This window comes from Vicia villosa, linkage group LG2 (assembly GCF_029867415.1).
Source record: "Vicia villosa cultivar HV-30 ecotype Madison, WI linkage group LG2, Vvil1.0, whole genome shotgun sequence".
In the NCBI taxonomy this organism is placed as follows: Eukaryota; Viridiplantae; Streptophyta; class Magnoliopsida; order Fabales; family Fabaceae; genus Vicia; species Vicia villosa.
In genome coordinates this window covers 54,039,536-54,051,905 of record NC_081181.1, presented here as the reverse complement: position 1 = coordinate 54,051,905, position 12,370 = coordinate 54,039,536, and the positions used below count along the sequence as shown (strand labels likewise).

The 12,370-nt window shown below is 30.6% G+C and overlaps 2 protein-coding genes across 2 annotated transcripts; one reads left to right on the top strand and one right to left on the bottom strand.

Moving 5' to 3' along the window:
- Nucleotides 1-6,834: 6,834 nt before the first annotated feature.
- Nucleotides 6,835-10,419, bottom strand: LOC131650660 (ribose-phosphate pyrophosphokinase 4-like). Its single transcript, XM_058920364.1, has 7 exons — nt 9,966-10,419; nt 8,568-8,883; nt 8,138-8,233; nt 7,733-7,801; nt 7,451-7,579; nt 7,229-7,328; nt 6,835-7,134 (listed from the first exon to the last, which is right to left on the bottom strand). Exons 1-7 carry the CDS (start codon nt 10,334-10,336, stop codon nt 7,001-7,003), a joined length of 1,215 nt encoding a protein of 404 aa, XP_058776347.1. The 5' UTR covers nt 10,337-10,419; the 3' UTR covers nt 6,835-7,000.
- A 453-nt stretch (nt 10,420-10,872) lies between these two features.
- Nucleotides 10,873-12,214, top strand: LOC131649070 (uncharacterized). Its single transcript, XM_058918814.1, has one exon. It carries the CDS (start codon nt 11,024-11,026, stop codon nt 12,212-12,214), a length of 1,191 nt encoding a protein of 396 aa, XP_058774797.1. The 5' UTR covers nt 10,873-11,023.
- Nucleotides 12,215-12,370: the final 156 nt, after the last annotated feature.

Here is a 12,370-nt window from a genome sequence, read left to right as displayed (position 1 = left end):
AGTAAAAGCAGAGAAAAGCATGGCTCGAGGTAGTTGACAAAATAGTGAAAACATTAAATGCAAAGTTGTCCAGTCACGCAACGCATTAAATGCTATTCAATGGTCATCTTCTTAAACGCCTATAAATATGAAGTTCTGATCAGAAGTAAAAAAAAACTCTTGCTGAAATACTGAAACGCTGTAGAATTCAAATCTCACGAACTTCATCTTCAACCTCACAAACTATTATAATATTTAGTGAGTGTTAAGCTTAGAACTTAAGAGAAATCTCACAGTTGTGATTATAGCTTACTAAGAAGCAAATTCATACTCTTGTAAACATTTATTTTACATTGATTGTGAAAGGTTCCTAGAATGATCAGTGAGATCAATAAACTCTAGAAGACTTAGAAGTTTCTAAGTGCTGATTTCCTAGAGTGATCAAGTTGTGATCAGTATACTCTAGAAGACTTAGAGTGTTTCTAAGTGGATAACCATTGTAATCAAGATTGATTAGTGGATTAAATCCTCAGTTGAGGTAAATCACTCTAAGGGGGTGGACTGGAGTAGTTTCGTTAATAACGAACCAGGATAAAAATATTGTGTTCATTGTTTTTATCTTAAGAGTTTTTAAAGTCACACTTATTCAACCCCCCTCCCTTTCTAAGTGTTTTTCTATCCTTCAACGTGATCACGAAGAAAGTGATTTCGAATGTCAATATATTTGGTTCTTGAGTGCATGACCAGACTTTTTGTAATATTGATTGCACTTGTGTTGTCACAACGAATAGGAATGCATTATGCATCCAATATCTAGTCCATAGGCACGAAGTTGTTGCTTATGCCTAAGTATTTTGCACAACAACTACCCGCTGTAATGTATTCTGCTTTTGCAGTGCTAGACATAAACAATGAGGTTGGTGATTGTTATAACTGCTAATAGGATTTGGTCTATGATAAATCTGGATTTCAAATCTGCATTTTTGAATGGCCCTTTTCAAGAAGAATTTTATGTGTCACAACCTCGTGGATTTATGAAAAAGAATCAGGAAGGGATGGTTTACAAGTTGCATAAAGACTTATATGGATTGAAGCAAGCTCCTAGAGCTTGGAATTTGAAGATTAGTTTGTTTTTCAAGAAGTAGAGGTTTCAAGAATGTGAGATGGAATATGGTGTTTATGTTCAGTATACTTCTAGAAGCATTATGATTTTGGTGTGTTTTTATGTTGATGACATATTACTGACTGGAAGTTGTTCTGACGAGATAGTCAAGTTCAAGAAGGTGATGATGAATGAATTTGAAATGATTGATTTGGGAAATATGGTAAATTTTCTAGGGATGAAGATTTTGTACTCTAAGAAGGGTATCATTTTGCATTAGCTAAAGTATGAACTTGAACTTCTGAAGAGATTCAAGCTGACAAATTGCAAGTATGTAGTCACACCTGCTGAGATGAATCACAAGATGGATTCTGATGATGAGGGTGATGATGTAGATACTATAAATTTCAAATAGTTGGTAGGCTCGTTGAGATATCTCTATAATACCATATTTGACATCTGGTATGCATTTGCCATGGTGAGTAGGTTTATGAATAAACCAAAGTGGTCACATTACCAAGTTATAGTTAGGATTGTGAGGTATATTAAGGGGACTTTGAAGTTTGAAGTTTTATTCCCTTCTCGTGCTGAATGTGAGTCAGAAGTGATGTGCTACTCAGACTTTAATCGGTGAGGTGATAGAGTTGACAAAATAAGTACTTTTGGATATTTTTCAGATATCAGGGATGTCTCATTTCTTGGTGCTCCAAGAAACAACTAGTGGTTGCATTGTCAACTTGTGAAGCTGAATCAGTTACAGGTTATTTGTCTGTGTGTCAAGTTATTTGGCTAATGCATTTGTTGCTGAATCTGAAGATCAAGGTGAGCAAACCTATGAAGTTGATGATTGACAATAAATCTACCATAAGCCTTGCTATGAACCTAGTGTTGCATGGGAGAAGCAAGCACATTGACACAAAGTTCTATTTTATGAGGAATCAAGACCAGAATGGATTACTATAAGTTATGCATTGTAGCATCCAGAAGCAACTTGTAGATGTTCTGACGAAAGCTATCAAGACTGAGCATTTCATCAATTTGAGGAACAAAATTGGTGTTGTTGATTTTAGCTCTGAATGTGAATTAAGGGATGATGTTGAAGTGTAATTTCACATTCATAGTATGTTAGCTTACTAGTTTGTTTGGGCCTTGAGTATGACTTTAATTAGATTGACCCAATATGGGTTTAGTATATATTGCATTTTGTATTTAGTAATTGGTAACAATGTAGAATCATTTTTGTAACTGTTTTCAATTAAGTAAAAATTAGTTACAATTTTCTCTCTCTTCTTTTATCTTCATCTTGTCCATCTTATTCCGTTGTGCTCCAACACAATTTTCTATCAACAAAACTGATCAAGTGATTTTGCATGATGCAAGTGCCAATTTTGTGACTACTTTATGAAAACTCCGAAGCATGTGTTGGTCCACTTTGGATTACTTGGAACTAGTTTTTTTACTTCTTTTTTTCTTACAATTTTATATGGCTACGTGTATGTCATGTCCTAGCCATTCACATACTAAATAAATACAATTTCTGACACTGTAATGCAGAGGATTTAAGCAGGGCCGACCCCACACATCTTGAAGCCTGAGACGAAACTTAAATAATTTTTTTAATATAATAAAAATATTTATATTTTAAATTAATATATTTTAATTTTAAGTTTTTTTAGTATATAATATCATAACATTATATATTTTCTTTTCAATTGATAATACAATCAACACATCTAAGAACACTTCTTCTTCTTTCTTTTTTTTTTTAAAAGCATAATTAAAAAAATATTAGCAAAGTTCTTTAAAAAAAACTTAAATTTCAAGTATTCTTTTATGTTAGAGAATTTAAAAATGTAAGGCGGATTACAACAAAGGCTCCAAAAAATCACAGTTAAGTTGTTGGCTAAAAAAGGTCTAAAAATATTGATTATAGTTAAATAATAATAATAATAATAATAATAATAATAATAATAATAATAATAATAATAATAATAATAATAATAATAATATATGACCTATTAATTTTCTGAATTAACCCGTTGTAAACTTACACAGGGTCTTGAAAAACTTAAAACGACTTTAGTTTTTAAATTAATCAATTATAAAATATACATCCTTAATAATTGTTATTATTATAAATTCTTACTAAATTTATTATTTAATTGATATAAAAATAATTTAAAAAGTTTCATTTTTTATAAAAAAATCAATTAACTTATACTATATAAATATAAAAAAATGAGGCCTTAGGCTGTAGCCTACCCCTAGGGCCGACCCAAGATTTGAGAGATTTGTATCTAGAGATATACTACTGCTAGAAAATAATTATACTACTACCACTTTGTATTTAAAAATTATTTTTGTTTTTTTAATTATTTATGTTATTAATGTTTTTATTTTAAAAGTATTTTTAAATTTAATATATAATATTTTTTAAGATAATATTATAATAGTAATTTTTGGTTTAAACTCATTAATTACTAATTCTATATCATATATTTAACACCATTATTTCAAATTATTCATGCATTAAAAATATTAGAGTTATAATATGTGATTAAAGTTCGAATGATTCTCCCTCAACTCATAAAATACTAAAATACCAAAAAAAAATTCACAAATTAATTTTTTAATTTAGAAATAAATAACTTTTTTATAATAAGTTAAAAATAAATTATTGATAAATACCGAATAAAAGTGAGCTAATATTTGGTCCAAATATAAATAAAAATATTAATGTTTGTATGATATTAACAGGAATTATGAAATGTTAGTATTATTTTATACCATTTATAATATCCAATATAATTATAATAATAATAATTAATGTTTATATAATTGATGCAAATCTAAAAAATATACTGGTTATTTTTTTTAGATATTTAAACGTGTTTATAATAATATTTACTATTTTTACCTAAAAAATTAATATATATCATTAATAATTTTGTATAAATTAAAATAAATATTTTAGAAATGTGTCATATAATTATCAATCAATTTCAAATATGTTGTTTCAATAATTTATAATTATTAGTTTTAAATTTTGATTTTGATTTTAATTATTTATACTAATAATTTAGTTCACAACAACCAAAACAAAAACAAAAATGATTTTTATATACGAAAAAGTTCAAATATTTTAACAAAAAACCTTATCCTAACTAATAAATGGAAGAAACAAATTAGTGTTGGTCCAAATATTTTTGTAGATAATTTATTCTTATTTATTAAAATAGACATGTTTAATAGATTTAAAATGCTTTTCTTTATGACATGTGGCCTAATTTGCTTATCTAAATAGTCTTATAAAAAATCTAAATATTTTTTATTTAAAAAAAAAACCATGGTCCGGCTGACCTTGGCCTCTAAACCAGGTATTATAGTTGATTGGACCTATTCCTGTTTTCAAAATTTTGTAGCATCAGTGTTGCCATTTTAGAAAAATAATGAGATAAAAAATTAAAAACTACTATATTCATAATAAACATTAATACATTGGTATGCTTTTTACAAAAACAAATTCGCATTACTTACATTTTTTTTAATTGAAAATATGCAAGTTAATATGTTATTTATAATTTCCTTATAATTTATTTAACGCTTTTTTATTTTTTATTTACCACATTCTTTAACTATGTAACTTTTTTAAAAATTGAATTTTAAAAGTACATAATACTTATTGTTTTATTATACTATATTATTTATATATAGCTAACACTAACCAAAAAAAAAATCAATAATCAAATCATTTTACAATACTTCTTTTCTTCATCTTAATTTTTCTTCTATTACAATTTTTTTAATAAAAAATAGAGATTATATTAATAATCAAACCAAAAAAAAATGGAAACAAAAAACACAAGAGGGGAACAAAGTCAAAACCTCTTAAGAACAAAGTCTAAGCCTATGTGTACGTAGGAGTGGCAAAACGGACGGTGGCCAGCCGGGCCGGCCCGCGCATCCGCCAAAAAATGGTGAGTTGGGTTGGGATAAAAAAATAGCGAGTTGGGTTGGAATTTTGGACCCACCGTCCACCAAAGCCCGCTCCGCCAAAATCCGCTGCCCGCCTAAGCTCGCCCCGCCAAAACACGCCCCCGCTAAAGCCCGCCTCACTTATTCGTTAAGCTCGTCTCGCCTTAAACCCGCCCTTATTTAGTTAATTCTAGTAATTCAAATTCTTGATGGTTTTATTTTATACATATATTTATAAATATATGCAATATTTTTTAGGTAAAATTTGTTTAAAAGATGATTTATAAAAAAATTATTCTGAAAAATAAGTGAAAAATTTAATTGAAAGGTAAAAAGGACTATTAATCTATTAAAAAAACGAAAGAAAAATAAATTAAAAAATAGGAGGGCAAGCACACCGCCCGCTAACCTGCCACCTTGGCGGGGCGGACATGATTTTTATGCTCATATTACTTTGCGGGCTTGTCCACCCCGCTCGCTTTTTGGCGGGCTTAAAACGGAACGGACGGCCCATTTTACCACCTTGTCTAACAAATAATCCGAGATAGTATCTCTATGAACAAAATTATAATAAGTGAAGCTTTTACTCGATATTAGCCTTCTCAATAGCTAAGAGTATTACAACTAGTTTGTTTATCTTTCTTGTAACCATTCATATACTCAACTATCTATTTGTAACCGTTGAATATACAAATAATATTAAAAACATTGAAAAAAATTTGAACTTCTAATTCAAAAAAGGTCGATGAAATGGTAATTTGACATAAATCTTAGTTATCTTGAAAAAATTATAAAAATAAGTTGAAAAAAAGCTTATGAACAATGTCATTAGTTGTTTTCATAAGTTCTCTTTAACAAATAGTATCGCAAAACTTATGTTAATAGGTAAAATTGAATAAATAAATACAAATAAATATTTAGTTTCATTGATATTTTAATTTATTAGTCTTTTTAAACATTAGTTAAATTGCTTGTATATATATATATATATATATATATATATATATATATATACAAATAAAATAGACTTTTATGTAGGCTAATAGGTCAAATAAACCTTCAAAAAAGTTTTAGCGGGTCAGACTCAGACTTGGCAAAGTCTAACTCAACTCAGACTATTCTCATCCCTACTACCAAGAAATACGTTATTTTCTCTATATTCTCCCTTCCACTAAATAACCCACTCACTTTTCTTTTTTTTTATTAATTAATTAAATTGATTTTATAGTGACATATATAATAATAATAATAATAATAATAATAATAATAATAATAATAATAATAATAATAATAATAAAATTATAAAAGTCAAAATTATTCATAAGTTAGGTGCCGAAAATCAATTAATTAACTTAACAACTTTTATATATAAACTTTTATATATAAGATAAAACTGTTTTATTTTTGGAAGGGGAAACAACAACAACTTTATTGGTTATCTAGAAACGGCTTTTGTTTCCGCAATGAAGGTTGGGATGTTGATAATACGGTGTGGAAAATCAAGTCTTTGTTATGGAAGTGGTCGTTTTTTGGAGAAATTACGCACCCAATATATAGTTTCTATGAGTTTACTAAAGACCCTTTGTTTTTTCTCTCATAGCTATTTTGGTTTGTAATTTCTTTTCGGCGGATTTTTGTTCTTTTCCGTCTTCTGTGTAAACAGGTTTGAGAACCCTTTGTTCTCCTATATATTCCATCTTGCTTACACAAAAAAAACAACTTTATTTATATATAAGATAAGAGTGTTTTATTTTGGGGAGGGGAAACTGCAACAAGAATAAACCAAAATAAACCGGCTTTTATTCAATTGGAAGTTCTAGATGCCTATGAGCCGCAAATTAAAAGAGTGGAACTAAAACTCTCACTATTATTTTACTACTAACCTTAACCATGTCTCTTCTTGTGTCCATTTTATTTTGATGAAATTATAATATTACATTCCCGTCAGATTTGAAGACTGGCTGATATAGAGCTTGCTAGGCTGAGAACCTCAAATGGTGCCCTATGCATCACCTCCTTCACTGTTAAGGGGCATGAGTCTGTGATCCAGAAGTAGGTGAATGCACTTTCTGGATTCCCTGCGCACGGAATGTAAGAAATAATGTAAGAAATTAGGTTAACATGTTTCCTAATCAAAATGGATTAATGAGCAAAGGAGAGAGCAAGCATTACCCCCATTATCATGCCCAAAACGTTCCCATGATTTATTTGGAAAAATGCCATGAGTCACATAAGCACTTACCTTTGCTGCTCCATGAGCAGCCAAAACTTTCTGAAAATGATAAAATGATGGGTTACCAAGAAAAAATAGGAAGCACGTTTACTATTATAAATATAAGATTTCCAATTTTCGACTGACTCGGGTAGAAATTGGTTTACACTAATGTTTCATACCTGGCATTCTATCAGGGTTCCACCTGACTGAACCAAATCATCAACAATCACAATATGCCGACCCTTAGGATCTCCCTCTTTAATTCGAACTATTCGTTTATCTCCTTCACGAACTTTTGCACAAACTACCTGCATATGCATTGTGTAAGTGCTATCAGACAGAACAGTCGCTCCAAGTTGGTACAATTTTCACACTGGTAGCTTCTAGACTAGTACCAGTGTGTTATATTTATGACTTCAACAAAATTTGGGAAACATTGTTAGATTAAAAATATGCAATACCGTTGGAAAATGCTGCAATTGCTTATGAAACCGTTTCCAGGCCCCGTCATCAGGAAAAGCAACTGATATCTGAAACAAGAAAGCCAGAATTTCCATTGATATGAGATAGTGTGAAAGTGATCATCCTCATTCAATTTTTCAATCAATATATCGATAAAATATAAGCTTGTTACAGTCAATGTTGAAACAATAGAAGATTAATCAAGAGTATTGCGTGCCGACTAACAAGGAAAATACTAGATGCCATATTTAAAATAAAGGGATATTTGTTTAGTTGATTGGAGCGAAATAATAAAGTCAAAGTATTTTACATGACAACAAGCAGGCAAGGGAAAATCAGAATAGTATATATTAAAAAAAAACACAGTCGCAAAGGGAAGAATTAAGTATAAGTGAAACTCTAACATTGTCAGAATCAGGCAGATCTTGGAGCCTTCTTTTAAGCAATGGTATGCCACTCTCGAAGCATGGTAAAATGTTGTCACCAAAGTAGAATCTCTCCTGAATTATAACAAATAATCAAATACATAAGGACAGGAATTTCATGATATAAAGAATGACATATGAACCAGCAAAGTATATTTTTGGCTTCACGGGAAACTATCAGCATTCGTTTCGCGAAGGAAAAACTTCAAACATTGTTTTTTGTGGAATAAAAATTGATTTTGACTTTGAAACTCTGTTTCATTACCAACGATAAAATGTAGTTTTGTGTTGGCAATGAAAATTTACACTAATTTTTAAATCGTTATTTCATTCAAAATCACGAATGACAAACATTCACCCAAACACACACCTAGAACAATTGTAGAAAGCAATTCTACCAATAGCACACCTGCAAAGCATGAATGTCAAATGTGACCAAACTTGTTGGTCCTCCTCTAGAAATCGGTATGTTTGACAAAAGCCTTGCCAAAGTAAAAGCGGTGGCGATATCACCTTCATCCTCCATTCTTTCAGAAGTTCCGGTTGGGAAAAACGGAAGCACAAGTGTAAATGAGGCAACAAACAGTTTTGGCAAGGCATAAATGACAGGAATCTGCTCAAAAATCACAGCTGGAGAACTGAATGAAGCCAGAAAAGCCACATGCTGTCCGCGAATGCCTTGAGCATTGGGAATGAAAATGTTGGGGAAGCCGTCAGGAAACTTGCTGAAGTTTTCAATTTCATAAAGCATTTCAGTGAAACCATTGAACAAATTATACTCAAAAACACCAACAAGTTAAAATTAATGTACCATAGCAACAGCATTTCAATAAATCTCAATCTCAGTCACGGTTTTAAATAATGGTACGTTACCATGAACAGCCGATACCGATACCGTTACTCATTGATTTTATGATGAAAAAGAAATTGTGTTTAATTCACACCGTGATGACCGCTATTAGTATCACAACACTAGTACCGATCGAATCGCGAAAGCCTTTACACGACCGTTATTTAAAACCTTGATCTCAGGTATCAAGGTTAATATTCATAATATAGTATCTTAAATCCTAAACTCAACAGTTCCAATTACATATTATCCTCGTAATAGAATAAGAGCCTGTTTGAATTGGCATATTTTAGTTTATCTTATGCCATAAGTTTTGTGACACCGTTTGGAATAGCTTATTAAAAGAGTTTATAGCATTACTCTTTAACTTTTTTGAGCTTATTTTTAAAAGTTCTCAAAGATAACTTGAAAACAATTTATAGCACATATAAAAATGATTTAAATCTATTTTATCTTTTGTTAAAAAATAGCTTATGCATTGCAGGCTCTTTCTTAAGTGGATCGTGCTTATTTTGATAAACATTTGTACTATAAGCTCCAACTAAGCTGTTTATCCAAATAGGTCCTAGTATTATTATATTGACTTATTTGAGTATACCGGCTATCATAAGCACTTATGAGACTGTCTGAGAAAGCCATGGAAACAGCTTATTGCACGTATATAAGCTATAAGTTCTCTTAAATATTTTATAAAAACAACTTATATATAACTTTTGTGGCATAAATAGATTATACACAAACACTTATAAGATATCACTACTTCCAAACAAGTGCTTAATTAAATTGTTTATCCAAACAAGGTCTAATTCTACTCTAATATGTTGTACTATTACTTTGGACTTGCAAATTCCTAACAAAACGATGTCAATTAAATTAGAGAAAATTAGGTAACACGTTGGTGAAAATTCAAAGTAGCAATGTGAATGAAAAAGAGTAAGAAAATGAAGGATTACGAACCCCCAAGAGATGGATCGGAGTTCGATGGCATCAGATTCAGATGCAATATTGTAAGCTAGTGATTTGGTTTCAGCAGAATAAAAGAGAACAACCTTCTTCGAATGCTTCGAATTGATTTGAGAACCTGAAGAAGAAGCAGAGACCAATGAGGAAGAAAACGAAGAATTGGTACTGTTGTTGAGAATCGATTCTCTATTCATGGTTGAGAAATGTTCAATTGTGGAATTCCGATGATTCTCGAAACTGCACTTTGCGCTGAAACTGTAACGGAAATTGGAAGAGAGAAGATGGGGAGAGTGAGAGAGTATGACTCTTTGTTTCAGGAATTTGTTTGTTTCCGGAAATGACGGAACAGGTGGCGCCGCCGCCATTATCGGTGGTCAGTTCAAAACTTTCGGATTTCCAGGTGGATGAAATCAAATCAAATCAAATCAAATAATTAAATTCGGTTGCACTCAAATATAGGATTTTCATATATCGCTGATGACAATGTAATCAAATCAATATTTTAATTATTTCTAATTTAAATTTATTATTATTCAATATTTTTAAATTAAATAAAAATAAAAATATATTATGTTTATTAAGATTAAATCATTTAAACATATATTCATATTTATTTATACTTATAATTATAATAATTATAATAATAAATCTTGCTCAAAGAGGTAAATCTTGTTGTGTTTTCTTAAATATTGTTTTATGTTAAATATGAAGGAATCAAATCTGATTATTTTATTTGATTTGCAAGTCTTTTATACATTTAGTTTATACTTTTTGGTTTTGTTAAAAAAAAATCTAGTTTGTTATAAATCTTTTTAAAAACTAAATCTTTTTAGAACTAAATTACGTTTTTTTCTAATATTTTGTTTAAAAAATTTAAACCCTTATATACTTGCATCCCAAGTTTTATTCTATAAAACAACTAGTAGTTATAGCAAAACAATAGTAAGAAGCTTGTTAGTTTCTTAAACTATCTCTGCCTCAAAAACAAACTACGGTTTGCATCCTCCATCATCCTCTTCCATTGCATTATTTTTTTTTTCATTCCTGTTAATATGGAAGTGCCTCAAGACATTGCTTTTGAGATATTTTCTTGGTTACCTGCAAAAAGTATTTGTAAGTTCACATCAACTTGCACTTCAATATATAACTTTTCAAAAGAAACCTTTTTCAAAACAAAACAGGCTCGTAATTTGTTGGGGGCCGACGATTCTTGTTTTTTTATTCAACCTGATCAAGTTAGCCAAAGGTATGAAAAAAGAGTCGAATTACTTTCTTTACCTATGGAGCAACCGTCATCGGGTGTCCCCTATGATGCTCTCACATTCTTATCAAATTCAGCTAGTGTATTAGCTTCTAGTAATGGTTTGCTTCTTTGTCACACCATCGATTCAATTGAGTTGTTTATATGCAATCCAATTACAAAGTCTTGTCTTTTCATTCCTACTCCAGAGTCACTTCAAAAAAGTCGTAATTTTTGTAGTATAAATCTCATGTTAGATTGTTCTCACGGATCCGCAGATGATTACTACGTGTTTCTTTTGGAAACCACATTGGATTGGTGGCCAACATGTTATACATGCAATGTTTATCATGGCAAAGAAGGTGTGTGGAAAACAATGGAACATAACTTTTACACGGGTGAAAGGGCCATGGAATTTGACATGCCTGTGTTTCATCGTGGAGCACTTCATTTTATCTCAGATAGCACTCCTTACATTGTAAAATCAAGTTCTTTTTATAAGCCATATATAATGTCTTATAATTTAGAGAATGGAAATTCAGAAATGCTTAAGTTGCCAAAGGAAGCTATCAAAGATTGTCATGACTGTAACATGGGCATATTCAATTGGGGCAAAGTATCAAGCTCAAATCAATCCATTTGCTTGGTGAAATTGAAGAAATTTGCTTTTACTGTGTGGTGTTTAAGAGATTATAAATCAGGTACTTGGCAAAAGGTTTTGAAAAAGAGAGTGAAGGCATTGGGTTTAAAGGAGAAATATCCTCATGTTACCGGATTTATGGTGATGAACGGTCATCTTTTAGTTTTTGCAACCGAAGAAAATGTTTATAGTTGTGATTTGGGCGATGAAAAATGTATGATGGTAGAAGAAGTAGGTCAGCACAACTGTGGACTTCATCCTCGCTTTATACCATACTCAGGTACTCTTCGTTCGTGTGGAACTAATGCAAACTCACGTGCTCTTCGTTCGTGTGGAACTAATGCTCGAGATATGCATTGTTAAGAACTTTAATGTAATTGATGTATTTTCTATCGAGAACAGTTACTACTAGAACTATATATGCTACCGAGTGCGGTACATTAATAAGATTTATTAGAAGTTGCATTTTTGTTTGATAATAGTTGATTTAACTAGAATTCATGTTTCCTGAGTTTTATT